This window comes from Salvelinus namaycush, chromosome 1, assembly GCF_016432855.1.
Source record: "Salvelinus namaycush isolate Seneca chromosome 1, SaNama_1.0, whole genome shotgun sequence".
Lineage (NCBI taxonomy): Eukaryota > Metazoa > Chordata > Actinopteri > Salmoniformes > Salmonidae > Salvelinus > Salvelinus namaycush.
The window spans coordinates 50,615,335-50,636,465 of record NC_052307.1 but is presented as its reverse complement, the minus strand read 5'-3'; the positions used below and the strand labels follow the sequence as shown (position 1 = coordinate 50,636,465).

Here is a 21,131-nt window from a genome sequence, read left to right as displayed (position 1 = left end):
TATCACTTTTGCCTTATGGCAAGGTGCTCCATCATGCTGGAAAATGCATTGTTCGTCACCAAACTGTTCCTGGATGGTTGGGAGAAGTTGCTCTCAGAGGATGTGTTGGTACCATTCATTATTCATGGCTGTGTTCTTAGGCAAAATTGTGAGTGAGCCCACTCCCTTGGCTGAGAAGCAACCCCACACATGAATGGTCTCAGGATGCTTTACTGTTGGCATGACACAGGACTGATGGGAGCGCTCACCTTGTCTTCTCCGGACAAGCTTTTTTCCGGATGCCCCAAACAATCAGAAAGGGGATTCATCAGAGAAAATGACTTTACCCCAGTCCTCAGCATTCCAATCCCTGTACCTTTTGCAGAATATCAGTCTGTCCCTGATGTTTTTCCTGGAGAGAATTGGCTTCTTTGCTGCCCTTCTTGACACCAGGCCATCCTCAAAGTCTTCGCCTCACTGTGCGTGCCTCACCTGAGAAAGCTCTGTACTGGTGGTGCCCCGATCCCGCAGCTGAATCAACTTTAGGAGACGGTCCTGGCGCTTGCTGGACTTTCTTGGGCGCCCTGAAGCCTTCTTCACAACAATTGAACCGCTCTCCTTGAAGTTCTTGATGATCCGATAAATGGTTGATTTAGGTGCAATCTTACCATTCTGGAGTCAATGCAAATTGCCATCATACAAACTGAGGCACCAGACTTTGTGAAAATTAATACTTGTCATTCTCAAAACTTTTGGCCACGACTGTGTGTGTGTGTGTGTGTGTGTGTGTGTGTGTGTGTGTGTGTGTGTGTGTGTGTGTGTGTGTGTGTGTGTGTGTGTGTGTGTGTGTGTGTGTGTATATATATATCTACACACACACACACACACACACACACACAGTACCAGTCAAAAGTTTGGACACACCTACTCATTCAAGGGTTTTTCTTTATTTGTACTGTGTTCTACATTGTAGAATAATAGTGAAGACATCAAAACTGAAAATAACACATATGGAATAATGTAGTAACCAAAAAAGTTAAAAATATCAAAATATATTTTAGATTTTAGATTTTTCAAAGTAGCCACCCTTTGCCTTGATGAAAGCTTTCCACCCTCTTGGCATAGTTTTGATGTCTTCACTATTAAGTAGTAAAAATAAAGAAGAACCCTTGAATGAGTAGGTGTGTCCGATCTTTTGACTGTGTGTGTGTGTGTGTGTGTGTGTGTGTGTGTGTGTGTGTGTGTGTGTGTGTGTGTGTGTGTGTGTGTGTGTGTGTGTGTGTGTGTGTGTGTGTGTGTGTGTGTGTACACTTCTGTTCAAAAGTTTGGGGTCACTTAGAAATGTCCTTGTTTTTGAAAGAAAAGCAAATTTTCTGTCCATTGAAATAACATCAAATTGATCAGAAATACAGTGTAGACATTGTTAAGGTTGTAAATTACTATTGTAACTGGAAACGGCTGATTTTTAATGGAATATCTACAAAGGCGTACAGAGGCCCATTATAAGCAACCATCACCCCTGTGTTCCAATGGCACGTTAGCTAATCCAAGTTTATAATTTTACAAGGCTAATTGATCATTAGAAAACCCTTTTGCATTGTATCCCTTTAACAGAATATTTACTTCTAAAAGTGAGCTTTTCAATACATTATTACTTTAAGAAAATCCTCAATTACCTAAAATGTGTCATTAGTGTTACTGTCATTGGTGTTACTCCCCTACTGGTTGCAGTGGCACAATGTTATAATACTGGTAACAATTATTTAAAGTCATTAAAGTCATATTAGTTGATTTAGGATGGGAAGAGTTAATTTCCAAAATGCCATGCCCAAATGCCACCATAATTCAAGAACGACCCTGTTATTAATACACAGAGAAACTGATACACACATATTCACTCTCATACCCCCCGCCAAAAACACACACACACACGTAGTAATACACAAACTGATACACTATTAACTCTTATACCCACCCACCCCCCACCCACACACACTCTCTCTCCTCCGCTTCCTCTGCTCCAGTGTGTACATCACTCCTCTGTAATGGAGTGACAGCCTCGGAGCGTGGCGCCCAGAGACTTTGCTACGTTGACAGTGTCGCCACAGTGACAGTTCAGATGAGACAGTCATCAGCAGCAGCAGCAGCAGCTTCGCTCAGGAAAACGCCACCGTCAGCATTTTTGTCCCCCCCTCTCCATGTCCTCCTCTAACCTCCATCAATAGGGAACGCCTGGCATAGAGGAGGACTTGTTTGCCGATTGGGTAAACATTAATGTACCCCCGGCAGACACACGTGAAGTTAATCAATGGGATTATATGTTGTAATTATCACCTTCCCCTCCTGGCCCCCCTGTATTTCCAACACACTGTGGTGTGCAATCATACTGAAACACGTGAGGTTCGCCACACCATCTGGCTATGCACACACACACACCCTCTCTCTCTCACTGACGCACACTCACACACACTTTCTCTCACTCACACGCACAAGTGCTCTGTCGCTCTCATTCATAGGCACATACCAAAGCACATATACAGTGAGTTCCAAAAGTACAGGGACATTTGTTGTTGCTTTGGCTCTCTGCTTCAGCACTTTGGATTTGAAATTATGCATTGACTATGTGGTTAAAGTGAAAAGTTTAATTTGAGATTGAACCATTACATAGTCCCCCCCCCCAAAAAAAAGTATTGGGACAAATTCACTTGCGTATTAAAGTAGTAAAAAGTTAAGCATTTTGTCCCATATTCACAGCACACACTGACTACATCAAGCTTGTGACTCTACACATGTGTTGGATGCATTTGCTATTTGTTTTGGATGCGTTTCAGATAATAATCTATGGTGCTCAATAGAAATGAATGGTAAATAATGTATTGTGTCAATTTGGAGTCAATTTTACTGTAAATAAGAATATGTTTTTTTAAACACTTCTACATTAACGTGGATGCTACCATGATTACGGATCATTATGAATGAATCGTGAATAATTATGAGTGAGATAGTTAGATGCACAAATATCATGTTTTTTGGGGGGGGGGGTAATGCTGTTTGTGCATCTTTAACTTTATCACTGATCATTATTCTCACTCATCATTATTCACGATTCACTGAGGATTATCCGTAATCATGGTAGCATCCACATTAATGTAGAAGTGCTGGAGCAAAAACAACTAAAAATGTGTCACTGTCCCAATACTTTTGGAGCTCACTGTATGTCCCCACACACATCCACTCTTCTACATGCATCAAATCCTCCTCTCTCTCTTTCTCTCTCTCTCTCTCTCTCTCTTTCTCTCTCTCTCTCTCTCACACAGTCACTCACTCTCGCTCGCTCTCTCTCTCTCACACATACACATTGGCGCTTTGGAGTACCTGCATTTAATACATTTGACTCTTTTTACTCAATTAATGTATTTATTTATTATGTATTGATTTTGAATTATTAGCCTGAGAGTATATTCAATGTGCTGATGTTGATGTGGCACTCCGGGACTATAACTAAATAGCCCTACTCTCTACTGCCTCGGAGAGGTTCTGCCTCTAGATTCAGTGTAGCATATTACCATTAATGGTCGAGTGTAGGATTGGGGGAGGGGAAGCTGATCCTAGATCTGTTCCTAGGGGAACTTCACCCTGCAGCACTCCAATACAGGTGAACAGAAGTCAAAGGTCGGTGCTCAGCCTCTCACTTTTATTGGTGGTTTTCCTCTTTAGGGGAGGAGCTTCAGGGACGGATCACCGTACGCAAAAACAAAAAGGACCCCCGCTCGCTGTTCATCACCTTTGACCTCCACGACATGAAGCAGACCTACAGCCTGCAGTGAGTTCACTGATCACATGACTACGATGACATCATCAATAGTGTGGCTGAACTGAAATATTCCCCAGACTTTTCCAGAACAATTAGTATTATTATGGTTGTTATTATGAAATGTTTAACTCTTATGGAATCAGAAACAACTTATCTTCATATGGAGCAGTAAATGTAGGGATTAATTTTTAAAAATTAAAAGGTAGACTGACAGAGTAGTGAGACAAGGAGAGTATGAAGTGTGCTTGAACAACAAGGTGTGGAGTTCACTGCATTTTAATGCCATACCTGTTAATAAACACATTCCCTCATACAGAATCTGAGTTGATTTCTTGGCAAGCGCCATTTCTCAAAAATGTTTCTACTTGGCTGTGGAAACATTTTTCACTTTTGCACAGGGTCAACACTTTCCTGTGACGTTCCCATTTTTTCCTGATACACAAAGTTAGGCTGGATAAAACATACATTTTTGGATTTTTAAGGCAGTCAATCAGTTAATGGTCAAATCTGGTAAATATGGGCATAATGGAAATAGTAATAGATTTAGGTCAAATATCCTGATATGATCAACTAAACTGAGTGGATTATCAAACATAAGCACTTAGACTATGGAATGGATACATTAATAGTTACTTTTCATACAGTTGTATGCATTAAGACATGCAAATATACAGAAAGGTTGAACATTCTGATGTTTTCAGATACAATTATGGTCTGTAGCACCGTCAATTACCCTTCTCAGATGATGTAGGCCAGGGCTCTCCAACTCTGTCCTTGGGGAACTTTCCTCCTGTAGGGTTTCACTCCAACCGCAGTTGTAACTAACCCGATTCATCTTGTAAACCAGCTAAATATTACAATCCGGTGTGCTAGATTAGGGTTGGAATGAAAACCTACATGATGGTAGTTCTCCAGGAACAGGGTTGTAGAGCACGGATGTAGACCCTTTGAGAAAACTGCAGGAGACCCCACTCAACCAGAAGAACTTCACCTCGTAAGGATGTGACTTTCTGGGCCAGAGATATTGAAACTATTATGTAATTTTTAAGGGATAAAATGTACAAGCAGCCAAATGGGATAGTCACAAATGTTGACCAAACTACACTGAACATACTATGACAATATAAACTGACTATTTGCGTACATACAGTACATACTTAGATTATGGAATAAACATGTTTGTTACTTTTGTCATAATGATTATGCTTTAAGTCATGCATATACAAAGAAAAAGTATATTTTCCATCATTTTGGACAAACTTGGGCATTAGCGAACAAAAATAACTTTCTCAGACAGTGTAGAGCCCTTCAAACTACACAGAAAGACACTTCTGAACAATAAGGATCTGACATTCTGTGGTAGAGATATTGGAACTAAGGGGGCAAATGTAAATGCATTTGAAGTTGACATTTTTGAGGTGATGATACCACCTGTAGAATTGTCGTTAAGACACTAACAGCTTACAGATGGTAGGCAATTAAGGTCACAGTTATGAAAACTTAGGACACTAAAGAGGCCTTTCTACTGACTGAAAAACACCAAAAGAAAGATGCCCCTGCTCATCTGAGTGAACGTGCCTTAGGCATACTGCAAGGAGGCATGAGGACTGCAGATGTAGCCAGGGCAATAAATTGCAATGTCCATACTGGGAGATGCCTAAGACAGCGCTACAGGGAGACAAGGTGGACAGCTGATCATCCTCGCAGTGGGAGACCACGTGTAACAACACCAGCACAGGATCGGTACATCCAAACATCACACCTGCGGGACAGGTACAGGATGGCAACAACAACTGCCCGAGTTACACCAGGAACGCGCAATCCCTCCATCAGTGCTCAGACTGTCCGCAATAGGCTGAGAGAGGCTGGACTGGGGGCTTGTAGGCCTGTTGTAAGGCAGGTCCTTACCAGACATCACCGGCAACAATGTTGCCTATGGGCACAAACCCACAGGGTCCGTCATGGTCTGGGGCGGTGTGTCACAGCATCATCGGACTGAGCTTGTTGCCATTGCAGGCAATCTCAATGCTGTACGTTACAGGGAAGACTTCCTCCCTCATGTGGTACCCTTCCTGCAGGCTCATCCTGACATGACCCTCCAGCATGACAATGCCACCAGCCATACTGCTCGAACTGTGCGTGATTTCCTGCAAGACAGGAATGTCAGTGTTCTGCCATGGCCAGCGAAGAGCCCGGATCTCAATCCCATTGAGCACGTCTGTGACCTGTTGGATCGGAGGGTGAGTGCTAGGGTCATTCCCCCCAGAAATGTCCGGGAACTTGCAAGTGCCTTGGTGGAAGAGTGGGGTAACATCTCACAGCAAGAACTGGCAAAACTGGTGTAGTCCATGAGGAGGAGATGCACTGCAGTACTTAATGCAACTGGTGGCCTCACCAGATACTGACTGTTACTTTTGATTTTGACCCCCCCCACCCTTTGTTCAGGGACACATTATTCAATTTCTGTTAGTCACATGTCTGTGGAACTTGTTCAGTTTGTCTCAGTTGTTGAATATTGTTATATTAATACAAATATTTACACATGTTAAGTTTGATGAAAATAAACGCAGTTGCCAGTGAGAGGACATTGATTTTTTTGCTGAGTTCATTTCCATTGTGCCCATTTTCACCAGGTTTGACCTTTAACCCATTGAAATTTGCCTAATAAAACTAAATGTAACGTGTTATTTGCATAATTTTGTGTCACCCTATCACTGTTTGATCTAGCACGGATGACAGCCTTTAACAAGAAAAAGCAAGCACTTTTTCCAGATTGGCAGGTCTACTACTAGCAGCATATAGGCTGCATCCAAAATTGCATAAAGCTCTGGTCAAAAGTAGTACACTATGTAGGGAATACTGTGCCATTTGGGACACAATCATAGTGAGTTTTATTTCTGCCCTAAAAAAAATCAGACAAAAACTCCCCCTCTGCATACTCCATTGAGCTCTGCTGACAACAGAATGCTTTTCCACTCTCTTCCTTAGATCATAAGTTCTGAAAAATAAAGGCTAGCTGGTTTGTAATCAGGTGGCGACTGTCGCCGCTTTGGTTTTGCTTAATAAAGCTATTTTTCCACTTCTGAGTGTTCCGCGTCTTTCAATACTTGTGCCATGAATAAATGGTCTTATTAAGGGTTCACCGCAAAGCTGTGAAGACATATTATTATTGTATTTTCTTTTTTTTTACATGGTTAAATAACTCAAGCATAGATTGGTGACTTTTTGTTCTAATTTGAAAGATAAGGGATTGGTCTAAAGATGGAAGAGTTATTGACAAATCAAAACTCAGACATGTCCATTTAAACCAGTGTAAATCCACTCCACAGTGGCCTATCAACTTGAAACTTGTTATTGCTATCATGGACATCCCTAAGATGAACCACACTGAATTTGGTATTGATATCCCCCCCCCCTCCAAAAAAAAGAACAAATAATTCGTTAAATTTGTAACGCTAACGCTCAAAATCACCTGCAATCATCTTCTCCTCGTGAACCATACGTCAGGTTCACTCCAGATTTTGTATTTAGTCTCATTACATCCGTCTTTAATGGTTCTAAGAAAAAATGGTTGCTGCATTTAAATATGGCCGCACTGTACCTATAGATGCACGTTAGCACATATGCTAATCTTCTCATGAACCATAAGTCAGATTGACTCCAGATGTAGTATATAGATTCAAACAATGAATTAGCCTCTAATGGATTTGACAATGATTAGTTGCTGCATTCAAAGTCGGCCACACTACACCACTAAATGGCACCATATGACACTAGGGCTACAAGAACCGAGACGATTTTGATATCTGTTGAATTAATGTTTGTGTGTGCATGCATGCGTGTGAGTGAGTGTGGAGTGATAGACAACAGAAGAAATAGATGCTGTGTGGAGTAAACTAGTAGAGGAGACAGTCCATGTCTACATTTCAAAATTCCCAAAGATAGAGGACAGCAAGGAGTATAGAGCCATCGGCAGAAAGATACTTGCAAGACATCGATGCTTAAAGCACAAGGGTGAAGAGCCATGGGTGAGTGGATTTCTTTCTAAGCACAACTTCCACAGGTTGTACAGTGCCTTCAGTAAGTATTCACACCCCTTGACTTAGTCCACATTTTGTTGTGTTACAGCCTGAATTCAAAATGTATTGCATAGATTATTTTTATCTCACCCATCTACACACAATACCCCATAATGACAAAGTGAAAAAGTGTTTTTAGAAATGCTTGCAAATTTATTGGAAATGAAATACATAAATATCTAATTTGCATAAGTGTTCACACCCCTGAGTCGATACATTGTAGAAGCACCTTTGGCGGCGATTACAGCTGTGACTCTTTTTGGATCATTCTAAGAGCTTTGCACACTTGGATTGTGTCCATAATTTTTTTTTTTCAATTCTTCAAGTTGCCAGACAGCCATTTTCTAGATTTTCAAGATGATTTAAGTCAAAACTGTAACTAGATGATTTAAGTCAAAACTGTAACTAGGCCACTCAGGAACATTCAATGTCGTCCTGCTGAAACAGTGTCTGTTGAAAAGCAGACTGAACCAGGTTTTCCTCTAGGATTTTGCCTGTGTTTATAGCTGTATTCTTTCTTTTTATCCTAAAAACTCCCTATTCCTTGCCGATGACAAGCATACTGATAACATGCAGCCATCACCATGCTTGAAAATATGATGTGTTGTGTTGGATTTGCCCCAAACTTAACGCTTTGTATTCAGGACAAAAAGTTCATTTCTTTGCCACATTTTTTGCAGTATTACTTAAGTGCCTTGTTGCAAACAATATGTATGTTTATTTTTATTCTGAACCGGCTTCCTTCTTTTCACTCAGTTTTTTAGGTTAGTATTGTGGAGTAACTACACTGTTGTTGATCCGTCCTCAGTTCTCATATCACAACGATTAAACTCTAACTGTTTTAAAATCACCATTGACCTCATTGTGAAATCCCTGAGCAGTTTCCTTCCTCTCTGGCAACTGAGTAAGGAAGGACACCTGTATCTTTGTAGTGACTGGGTGTATTGATACACCATCCAAAGCCTAATTAATAACTTCACCATGCTCAAAGGGATATTATTCAGCATCAGCTTTTTTTATTATTTTTACACATTTACAAATCGTTGCCTTTCTTTGCGAGGCATTGAAAAGCCTCCCTGGTCTTTGTGGTTGAAATCTGTGCTTGAAATTCACTACTTGATTGAGGGACCTTTATTTGTATGTGTAGGGTACAGAGATGGGATAGTCATTAAAAAATAATGTTAACCACTATTATTGAACATGGAATGAGTCCATGCAACGTATTATGCAATTTGTTAAGCAGAAACAGGTTGAATACTTAATGACTAGACATTTACACTTTACATTTTTTATTAATTTCTAAAATGTTCTACAAATAAAACTTATGGGGTATTGTGTGTAGATCAGTGACACAACATCACAATTTAATCAATTTTAAATTCAGGCTGTAACACGACAAAATGTGGAAAAAGTTAAGGGGTGTGAATACTTTCTGAAGGCACTGTATGTTGCATTATAAAATTATAGCTCCGCTCAGTGATTTCTGCATACCAGGTCACCAACAAAACTTTAACAATAGCGCAAATACATGCAAACACCACTTGATTTCTATGACTTGTCTTGCTTACAGTTTATCTGAAAGGTCACTACTTCAAACAATGTTTTCTTACAGACATTGTTCACCAAATGTTTCAGCCAAAAGATAAGGCAAGAAAGAGCGCTGGGCCTTCAGCGGAGGCCAGAAATGAGCCCCTCCTCCTATAGCTCCTCCCACCACCAGCCTCCTCTGATATCACCATCCCCAAATCCAACCCAACATTTTGGCAACAGGGTGTTCTCCAGGGCACCACCCAGACTATGGAACTCCATGCCTTCATCTGTCTGTGGTGGTTGGTAACCAACGGTTATGTAATTGGTTTAAATCTGAGCTTTGACTATAGCATACTTTGCTGTCACACCTCCTGTGCAAATGTATGTGTCTTCTTGTGTGGAGTAGGGTAAATAATGGATGAGCACGAATCAAATCTTTCCATGTGTGTGGTGTAGCATTAAAGTAAGGCCATGCCCACTTCAATATCTTAAGCTTTCAAAATGTAATATCTATGGAATATATGGATAATGTCCATTCATTTAAAAAAGTGTTTACTCCAAAGTAGAAGCTTGTTGTTTTGTTTTGGATTTATTGTTTTCATATGTATTATTGTTGTTTCATGTTTAATATACCTAATTAAAATGTCAATAACATATGTATATTGTTTTGACAAATCTTAAATTACCCATGGATGTTGTGTGCTTATAGATTATTGTTATTAGGCTATTATTAGTATTGCTAAATAGCGTTAATAATTAAAGGGTTAAAAAATAAATAAAAAACATGCCTCCTAAAGAGGTTCCTTGAAGGACGTTTTCAAAAAGGTTCTTCAAAGAACATTTTCAAAAAGGTTCCTCGGGGAACCCTGCATTTCAAAAAAGGTTCCCCCACAGTGGCAACTCAAAAGGATCCTCGAATAACCTTTTCTTCTAAGAGTAGTCTGTCTCCTGCCCTCTCACATTCTGTGTCTTGCGGAAGGTGTGAGAAGTACAAGGGAAGAGGAGCAGAAATCAATTACAATTATTCTCTGTTGACAAAGTAATTAAACCTTGGAGCAGCCAGCTAATTTAGCAGCGCGAGGCCCTTATCTGTAGAGGCCCAGATTTACGAGGGGCGCGGGCCACACGGGCGCAGCAAGCATTGCAGGTGTTTATCGCACATTTAATAAGGTACGCGGGCTACAGTGACGAGCTCGTTTAAAGACACTGCGAGGTCGCTGGACCGTTTCTGCGGGGTTGTGTTATTCGGATTATTTCTGTATCTTTCTTAAGGGTTTGGGTTGGTTGCATAACGGTTGCCTAAATAACAACAAAATAGGATGCTCATGGGATTGTTTGCCCACGAGAATGAACCAATTTTGAATTAGGGGGACATTTCGTTAACAGAGAAGAGAAAGCTGAACAATGCCGTGCGCAATGCAGTATTTTAGGGCAGGCTATTTGTGGTACTGGGAAAGTTCCAAAGCCTCCAATGACCACGTGTTTTTTTTTTAAGTGTCCTTCTTGCGTAAGAGGTTAACAAATGAGTAGCTTCAGTCGTTTCATGAAGACCTCGCCCACTTTTTTCTACACTTGATCAGTGCTTGTTTCGGTGACGCACACAGGAACGTATAGCCGTATATCGCATGTGTGCTTAAATTCCTTGAAGCGTAGTAAAGTCTATATATAGCCTGGAGGCTTTAAAAAAAAAAGACTTTGCAGCAGTCTGCAGTTTTTGTCATGACACACTTCACAAATATTTGTACAAGGAAAATGGTGTAAATAATTGTTATGGTGGATATTTATAATATTTTATAAATATAAAGTATAGCCCAAACTGTGTAGTCTGTGCAAAACATTTACTGACACAGGCTTTATGGAAACGAAATATCTGCTTTTAAAATTGATAATCATATGTCGTAGTCTATATAATTATATGTGATCCTTATATTAAAATATAGGCGAAATAAGTCATATATGATGCTAGATGTTAAGTTACGTTTTCAGTGTTTTCAACATATTACTTTCTTAAGAAATGTTCAATAGCATTTACGCAAAGTAGGCATACTTACAACACAATAGAAACCATACTAACCATCTAACGAAATAGTTTCCCAATCAATGTAATCTTCTCTCCCACAAATGGTACATGTTCTCTCACGAATTGACGTGCTGCATGCGTTCTCATCCCCCAAAATGTCATCTAGGCCTACATGCAAATCCTCCCTAGCTCGTGTGTACTTACACATCCCCTCGAGAAAAGTGTATTATTAATCAGCTGGTGAATGAGTCAGTCCAAGCACGCACACACTGAGCGACATGTGCGTCAACAACCATGCGCACGTTCCCGCGCGTCTTCGCCCGGTGTAGCTTTAAAAATAAGAATCCAAGGCCAATGATTTATCAAACTCTTATTATCAAGAAAATGTCAAGCGAAGGGCACCTTGCTCCGCACTGACGCAAACCCAATATTTCCCAGTGAGGTATAGAAAGCTTTGCACTAAGCACGGCCAAATACACTACTACACCTTCCAGTTCTCTTTACAGCTGTTTTTCAGCCTTTCAGCTTCAGCACGTCTTAAAAGCCTCTTCACAAATGGTGAGTAGGCTACATACTTTGTTTGTTTTCTTCATTCTACATTACATTTGTCATACAAGTTATCTTATTTATCTAAATGGTTGAAGCCAGCCTTACTTCGTTTTGTGGAAATATTTTCATTTATTCAAACTGCATGCTGGATAATGGGTTGTATTGAGTAGCCGAGTTGTGCGCTGTCCATGGTACTGAAATCGAGCTGCATAGCGCTGCGCTCCACACACAGAAACTTTTCACAACTCGCATTCACATGGCAATCTCTGAGCAAAAGATGCATTCAGTTCAATCAACAAAAAAACTCTTGTTTCGTTCGATCTTTTCCATTCAAGTAGGGCTATTTGTATTGAATGGATTTGTTTTCAGTTTAAGAAAAACGAAATCAGATAATGTCCTTTTTATAGACTATTTGCAAGGTGGTAGACAAAACACGCAGAAACGATATTTTTTTACCCCTTTTTTTTTTTTGTTACTTCAACCTAAATGTAGCATGTTTGTGTTTAGAAATCCCGCGCTCTCTTACATTGCTTTGTTTCCTCTTGGTTAGGATATATATGCGGAGATAGTAATTTGTATTTCTGCACGCCCGGGTCCTCTCAGAGATGTAGCCTGATGCCGGTGATCATACATGCCTGCCAGGGAGAGGGGAGCTGTCAAGAGCCCGGCAGCTTGTCTATTGCCCATAAAAATCAGTGGCTGTGTGGAGCTGAATGACATGGGGGAAATGGGGCGTAAAATTAAAGAATCTCGCAGTAACAGCGAACAGGAGAGGCAAACCCCCGCAGACTGTGATCTGAAGCCCAGAGCTGCGGAGCCAAAACATGCAACAAAGGGCTTTTAAAATACTGCAGAAACACCCAACGCTGCTGCATTTTTATTGTAGGTGATTAGCCCATATTTTTTTATTTGAAAATTATAGCGCTAAAATAATCTAATTCTCAATTCATAGCCTATTAGTGCTAACACTGAGCTGGCAAATGCATCTTAAGTGTTTCTGTTTGTATAGCCTTTTATATGATTTTTTTTACCCTTGTCTTGTGTGATGAGCTTCATCTGTAAATTACATGTTGCAGGATTTCTCCGACCAGAGAGAGATGGCCAAACAGCCGGCCAATGCTCCTACCGGTTTTAACCCGTTGCACCAGCCGGAGGGAGTTTCAGCAAACAAACCGGATAATGCCTTTAACCAACCGTCCGCAGCATACCCGGCCCCCCAGCCATCACAATCCAACGAGAACAAAACTTTCTGTCCCACGGAAAATAAACCAGGAGAATCGGGAGAAGTCAAAGTCTATGGGACGTTTAAAAACGCCGCTCTGCCGGTGCCTGGATCCGTGGCTGCGAACTCGGCTGCCCGGGATATCCCTGTCCAGTACGGGGACCCGCTTAGGGCCACCGGGGATCAAAACAATGCATCGGGCAACTGGACCACCATGAGCCAGACCACCATCATTCTGGGCGCAGATGGCAACACGTCTGTTCAGCCCGGCGCGGTGACGGGGGTAAGTGGGCTCAAACGAATTGTTTCGATACGGGGAGGATCGTCCAAACAACCGGGGTCAGGAGAGCTTAGGGGGTGGGGTGGACTACAAGACGAACCGTGGTTTGGAGTGAGTGGTGATCTATCTGACATGCAACCTGTATTGCCTATTAGGATAGGGAATTGGCTGTGGTGTTATCGGGTCGTTCACGGATAAGGAAGCCGAGGTGGGGGTGACATGCTGCGGCTGAGGAGAAGTTGTAATTACGGTCCCATGGGACTCCTTCTGAGATTAGTCCGGCACTGGAGACTGCTGCTGAGGGGTGATTTGAGAGAATATGAGCTATATAGCCTATTCAAGTGAGTTTCCATTTGTAATGGCCAGATGCAGTGACCAGAGGTTACAATTGTCTATGAATAAGGGTTAGAATTCACCAATATAATAGTTTAGAAGAATTCACAGTTATTGTGGCAAATGATCAAAATATAGAACGGAAAAAAGTAGGCTATCTATTTCGATGTTCTGACCCTCTGCCTTTGGCTAGAGTAGGCTACCTATTTGATTAAAATAAATTAAAATTCTGTCAACAAAAGTTGGTCTACAACGGCGTCGTGAAAGTGCTGAATGGACGGAATCTTCCCACTGCAGTGAGATAAAGGAATAGGCCTACTGTAAGATGGCTGTTTGTGTATCAGCATACAGTAATGGTATATCCCCCGCACTACGCTGCTCGGTGTGTCAGGTATAGATAGAAAGAGGGATAGAAACCCCGCGTCATGCTCTCTCGGGATTGGTCTCGGTAAACCCATGACAGCGCTTGGTAATGGGTTACATAAGGCTGCGGATTCTGCCCATTGTTACAATCCCCGCGAGGGCATTCCTCGCCACTCTCCTCTTCTCTCTCCACTCCTCTCACTCTCCTCTTCCCCCCGCGCGCCAGCCTGACAGTGTTCCATTGATAAGCTTGGTCCATTCTCCCTCTACCCCTATTGGCGGGGAATCAGAAAAAAAGGAAATTGGAATTATCTGTATTTATGAATATTCATATGAATTTGTCCTGTCACGTTTTAAAATGCTCACATCAATCAAAGAGTGTTGTTCCCGAGATTATTATGTGTGTTGAAGCGGGTTGTAATTCGTATGTTCTGACTGTTGCAAATAGCCTATACTTGTGGCTAATTTGATAGATCGAATAAAGAAACGAATCCTTCGCCCAGTAAGGCAGGAGGTTTGGGATCTGAGACGTTTTAATGATTGGCTATATTAAATGTAAGTCCTATATGGTTACTTAATGTACATGAAACCTAGCATTAAAATCCACTGATTTTCCCAGGAGGAAGACGATGACGAGAGTGGAGATGAGAATAAGGCCAGGGGTAACTGGACTAATAAATTGGATTTCATCCTGTCCATGGTTGGCTATGCCGTGGGACTGGGAAACGTGTGGAGGTTTCCATACCTTGCCTTCCAAAATGGTGGAGGTAAGGAGAGTGTTGAGTTGAGAATGTACCTGCACTGCAAATGTCACTAAAGTTGTAAATGCAAAAGCACCTAAATGCGGAAAAGAAATAACGCTGATTCCAAAACTGATCAATGTTATTTTAATGAGATATTCCATTGCTCCACAATGATAGATGTATATGTTTGACATCACGCATAATTGATATGAACGAAATTGACGATGTAATTAAATTCGAGGAACAAAATGGGAGTAAGTGGACTTAATTGTGTTTTTATCCTGGATGATTTGTATTGTTGTTTTGCCATTGTTTTAACACCAGTATGCTTAATGTGTTTTAACATTATCAAACGAAAATACATCACTTTAATTCATTCACTTGCTAGGCTATATCATTGGAGTTTAATTTAGTGTCGGAAAAAACACATCCTTCACTTAACTTTTTGACTGCCTTTTCTTCTCTAAAGGAATAGGCGACTTTTTATTATGACACGTTTTCCAAACAGTTATAGAAAGCGTCTAGCTAGCGTTATTTTTCAGCGTCTAATTTTTCAGCGTCTAGCCTACTCTTTTTCGTGGATTTTAGTTACATTTTTTAGGGTTTATGATTGTTAATAACTTCTGTAAACAAAATATTATTTATATAATTTTTTATTATTACTAGGCCTATCTTCATTTCAATCTAGTTTGGTCTACACTATGCATTATTCTATTCTAGCTACCTTATACAACTAATTAGGCTAGATGTAAGGGAAGCAAATAAGTATAACCCATTTAGATATGTCACATTTATTTCATTATTACCTGCCATACATCATCTCTTTATTCCACGAAAAGGCAGTCGAATTAAGTCTGTTATAGCCTTCTTTTTAAATCACGTGAGCCAAGTTTGAGTAATCTCTTTTCACTTGTACCTGTGCGCTACTTTGAAATGCTTCCCCGTTTCCCTGTGTATACAGGTGCTTTTTTGATCCCCTACCTTATAATGTTGTGCCTCGCCGGGATCCCTATCTTTTTATTGGAGGTTTCCCTGGGTCAGTTTGCCAGCCAGGGCCCCGTGTCCGTGTGGAAAGCCATCCCGGCTCTACAAGGTAAACTACGCATATACAGCCTGCGATCCAAACTCATAAAGTAACGTATTTAAAACTAGTAACATACACTAACTTCAGGAAAAAAATGAAAACTACTTATTATGATATAATTACTTTTGATCAAGCTCCTCTGCCTGCTTAAGAGTAATTTACATATTTCGTCTCATTTATTTATTTTAGGTTGCGGGATTGCCATGTTGATAATATCTGTCTTGATAGCCATATACTATAACATTATTATGTGCTGGACACTGTACTACCTGTTCGCTTCGTTGAAGGGCTCACTGCCATGGGCTAACTGTAAGAACGAGTGGAACACGTTGGACTGTAAGGACAAAGACATGCTTCTCTTAGGTAAGACCACAATGCGCCAGAACGCACTCACACACTCTCATGCATGCGCACACACATATACACCTAAGCACCCCCTCACCATTGCGCAATGCGCAACGCACTCCTCAGCTAAGGTCTCTGCCTGTAACCTGCCCTATAGTGTAGAGTGGCGGGTTATTTTAAGCATTGTTTTCTAGTTTCATATACATCCAAAAGTGCTACTTTTGCTTACTAGGTTTATTGTATTGATTTTTATATTTATTCTGTGGGTCTCAAGTTCTTTTTTCAACTGTGTGTAGGCTACAAATGTGTGATATTTTTGTAATCTTTATTGTAATCTAATCTATATCATGAGCAAAAAGCAGTTATGCAAAATGTGTATTTTAAAGATTAAGGTGTAGGCTCAGTAGACAAATTCGTTTTTGCATTTGTGCAATTATGAGTAATTGTTTTTAGGTTACATTGGGTTACAATTCATTAAAAAAAATAAGATAAATTGATAAAAGAAGGCTCGCAGTATGACCGGATATTTTTCTCACAGTTGCATGGGGGGGGGGGGGGGGGGATCGAAATTTGATTAAGAAAATGCAATTTTTGTCTATTGCATTTCAGTGAATTCAGCACAAAAGTTGCTTGCTTGACACATTTACAAGTAGTGGAGTTGCTGCAGTGCCGCAGTGTGCGCCAGACTGCCCTCTCTTGGTCATAGTAAGAGTTACAGTAACTGTCGTCTCACTGGTCTCTCTCTGTATCCTTGAATAGCATTGATGCTTGTGTCAACCCGTAGCTTTCATTGGTAATACAACAAACTTATGATCATCATACAAAGCGAAACTAGATCTACTCTGTCAAACATGCTGAACGTTTCTATGTGTATTCTAAGTCTAGGCTACATTTGATATAACCTTAAAAAAATATTGGGAAAAAGGTTATTTCATAATAAGCACAATTTGTATTTACAGTTCTGTTAAATGAAAAATAACCATTACACATATTAAAAAAAACATGCTTCATCCATACAGTGGATGAATGGCTTTCATCTGAGAATAGAGGATATTTCCTTTAATGGGTTTCAAGTACAGTATGTAAAGAACAGTAATATGTAAAGCATGGCAGAGATCACTGTTTTGGGTGTATGAACCAGTGTGCTGGGCAAGTATCTATTCTACATTATACCATCCCACCTGAGAAAACTGAAAGTTGATACAGTTTTTAAACCAGATTGTAAATCTGTCTTGTCTGTCCTGGTTGACACGTGTTGGTTTCTGGTTGTGACAGACACGTGTATCCTCCATGATAAAAACATCACCTCTGTAAAGAACAGCTCGTTCTGTCTGTCGGCTCAAGCCATTGGAAACCTGACCAAACTGGTTAACATGACCTCTCCGGATAACAAAACGTACGTCAGCCCCAGCGAGGAGTACTTCAAGTAAGTCAAATCAAAGTTTATTTGTCATATGCACAGGATACAGTGTAGTGTACACCGTATAATTAAATGCATACTTGCAAGCTCTCCTCGCAAACAATAAAACAGCTAAAAAAGTATTAAATGAGAATATAGTCAAAAAAATGTAATAAAAATATTAACTTGCATCAGAGTTACAGAGAGGTTCTATGTTTGAAGTAGACCTGCTGGCTGAGGATACTTGTGATTTCTCATACTATACTGTAAATGTTGGTTTCCTTTCTAACATAATTAGGCCACAGTTAGTGGGCTATATAGACACAATTGTTTCCCGCTATTGATTGATATGAAGGAATAATAATGTCAGATCTGAAATAACTGTTTTACATTTCTCTCTCTGGCTCTCTCTATGTCTCTCTATGTCTCTCACTCTCTCTCTCTTTGGCTCTCTCTGGCTCTCTCTCGCTCTATGTCTCTCTCTCTCTCTCTCTCTCTCTCTCTCTCTCTCTCTCTCTCTCTTTGTCTCTCTCTCTCTCTCTCTGGCTCTTTCTCTCTGGCTCTCTCTCTCTTTGTCTCTCTCTCTCTCTCTCTCTGGCTCTTTCTCTCTGGCTCTCTCTTTGGCTCTCTGGCTCTCTCTTTGGCTCTCTCTCTCTCTCTCTGGCTCTCTCTCTCTGGCTCTCTCTTTGTCTCTCTCTCTCTGTGTGTGTGTGTGTGTGTGTGTGTGTGTGTGTGTGTGTGTGTGTGTGTGTGTGTGTGTGTGTGTGTGTGTGTGTGTGTGTGTGTGTGTGTGTGTGTGTGTGTGTGCGTGCGTGCGTGTGTCCCATAGGTACAATGTCTTGCACATCTCCAAAGGGATAGAGTACCCTGGAGACATCCGCTGGCCCCTCGCAGGCTGCCTGTTGCTGGCTTGGTTGATAGTCTACCTCTCCCTGGCCAAAGGAATCAAGTCATCAGGGAAAGTAAGAGAAATCTCTCACTCTCTGCTCATGTGGTACCTCCTATGGATTTGAATAATTTCCCCCTGTGAAATCCCAGAACCATCAAATAAAGTTTGTAGTTCTGTGAATTATTATGTAATGTTGCCCTCTAGAGGGTTTGTTCTTGAACTAAAAGTGTTGAATCAGTGCACTTATCACAAAACCTGCTAACTCTCCCTTCGTTTCGTTCTTCCTCTCCCCTCTCCGAGGTGGTGTATTTCACAGCTACGTTCCCCTATGTGGTTCTGGTCATTCTGTTGTTCAGAGGAGTGACCCTCCCAGGGGCTGGTGATGGCATCCTCTACTTCATCACACCCAAGTGGGAGAAACTCAATGATGCTAAGGTATACAAACACACACGTACAGTTGAAGTCGGACGTTTACATACACCTTAGCCAAATACATTTAAACTCAGTTTTTCACAATTCCTGACATTTAATACAAGTAAAAATTCCCTGTCTTAGGTCAGTTAGGATCACCACTTTATTTTAAGAATGTGAAATGTCAGAATAATAGTAGAGAGAGAATGATTTATTTCAGCTTTTATTTCTTTCATCACATTCCCAGTGGATCAGAAGTTTACATACACTCAATTAGTATTTGGTAGCATTGCCTTTAAATTGTTTAACTTGGGTCAAACGTTTTGGGAAGCCTCCCACAAGCTTCCCACAATAAGGTGGGTGAATTTTGGCCCATTCCTCCTGACAGAGCTGGTGTAACTGAGTCAGGTTTGTAGGCCTCCTTGCTCGCACATGCTTTTTCAGTTCTGCCCACACAATTTCTACAGGATTGAGGTCAGGGCTTGTGATGGGCACTCCAATACCTTGACTTTCTTGTCCTTAATCCATTTTGCCACAACTTTGGAAATATGCTTGGGATCATTGTCCAATTGGAAGACCCATTTACGACCAAGCTTTAACTTCCTGACTGATGTCTTGAGATGTTGCTTCAATGTATCCACATCATTTTCATATCATCCACATCTGTTTTGTGAAGTGCACCAGTCACTCCTGCAGCAAAGCACCCCCACAACATGAGGCTGCCACCCCTGTGCTTCACGTTTGGGATGGTGTTCTTCGGCTTGCAAGCGTCCCCCTTTATCCTCCAAACATAACAATGGTCATTATGGCCAAACAGTTCTATTTTTGTTTCATTAGACCACAGGACATCTCTCCAAAAAGTATGCTCTTTGTCCCAATGTGCAGTTGCAAACTGTAGTCTGGCTTTTTTATGGCTGTTTTGGAGCAGTGGCTTCTTCCTTGCTGAGCGGCCTTTCAGGTTATGTCGATATAGGACTTGTTTTACTGTGGATATAGATACTTTTGTACCAGTTTCCTCCAGCATCTTCACAAGGTCTTTTGCTGTTGTTCTGGGATTGATTTGCACTTTTCGCACCAAAGTACGTTCATCTCTAGGGGACAGAACGCGTCTCCTTCCTGAGCGGTTTGACGGCTGCGTGGTCCCATGGTGTTTATACTTGCTTACTATTGTTTGTACAGATGAACGTGGTACCTTCAGGCGTTTGGAAATTGCTCCCAAGGACAACCAGACTTGTGGAGGTCTACATTTTTTTCTGAGGTCTTGGCTGATTTATTTAGATTTTCCCATGATGTCAAGCAAAGAGGCACTGACTTTGAAGGTAGGCCTTGAAATACATTCACAGGTACACCTCCAATTGACTCAAATTATGTCAATTAGCCTATCAGAAGCTTCTAAAGCCATAACATAATTTCTGAAAATTTTCAACCTGTTTAAAGGCACAGTCAACTCAGTGAATCTAAACTTCTGACCCACTGGAATTGTGATACAGTGAATTATAAGTGAAATAATCTGTCTGTAAACAATTGTTGGAAAAATTACTTGTGTCATGCACAAAGCAGATGTCCTAACCGACTTGCCAAAACCATAGTTTGTTAACAAAACATTTGTGTAGTGGTTTAAATACGAGTTTCAATGACTCCAACCTAAGTGTGTGTAAACTTCCGACTTCAACGCGCGGGCACACAGATAGACTCACGCACACATGCGTTCACACACACACATTTCTCCGCCCATCCCTCTGTCTCTAAAAGTGACTGTGAATTTGTGTGTGTTCCTCCAGGTGTGGAAGGATGCTGCCACCCAGATCTTCTTCTCTCTGTCAGCAGCCTGGGGAGGCCTCATCACATTGTCTTCTTACAACAAGTTCCACAACAACTGCTACAGGTAAGCACTTCTCACTGTGCTGTTTAACAGCTTTTGCTTCCTTCCATATGTGACCGCCCGAATCCTCTGTCTCGCAATCACACGTGACTGCCCCCTTGACAACATCTTAGCCAGCTGCGCCACCGGAAAGCTAGCAAATCGATGGTACGGGTCGAGGAATTTCAAACGGAGGGGTGAAGTCACCAATCCGAATCCATTACATACGG

At 41.1% G+C, this 21,131-nt stretch overlaps 2 protein-coding genes across 2 annotated transcripts in view; both read left to right on the top strand.

Annotated features, from left to right (window-relative positions):
- The window catches only part of prmt3 (protein arginine methyltransferase 3), a 100,078-nt gene extending 95,970 nt beyond the window's left edge, over nucleotides 1-4,108 (top strand). Inside the window, exon 16 of the mRNA XM_039003633.1 lies at nucleotides 3,697-4,108. Within this exon, the coding sequence (XP_038859561.1) occupies nucleotides 3,697-3,806 (110 nt within the window). The 3' untranslated portion in view covers nucleotides 3,807-4,108. The remainder of the gene's footprint in view (nucleotides 1-3,696) is intronic.
- Nucleotides 4,109-13,407: 9,299 nt separating this feature from the next.
- Nucleotides 13,408-21,131, top strand: part of LOC120052037 (sodium- and chloride-dependent glycine transporter 2-like) — a 51,794-nt gene continuing 44,070 nt past the window's right edge. The window contains exons 1-8 of the mRNA XM_038998904.1: nucleotides 13,408-13,480; nucleotides 14,796-14,936; nucleotides 15,874-16,005; nucleotides 16,186-16,359; nucleotides 17,617-17,767; nucleotides 18,570-18,702; nucleotides 18,930-19,064; nucleotides 20,822-20,925. Of these exons, the coding sequence (XP_038854832.1) occupies nucleotides 13,408-13,480; nucleotides 14,796-14,936; nucleotides 15,874-16,005; nucleotides 16,186-16,359; nucleotides 17,617-17,767; nucleotides 18,570-18,702; nucleotides 18,930-19,064; nucleotides 20,822-20,925 (1,043 nt within the window). The remainder of the gene's footprint in view (nucleotides 13,481-14,795; nucleotides 14,937-15,873; nucleotides 16,006-16,185; nucleotides 16,360-17,616; nucleotides 17,768-18,569; nucleotides 18,703-18,929; nucleotides 19,065-20,821; nucleotides 20,926-21,131) is intronic.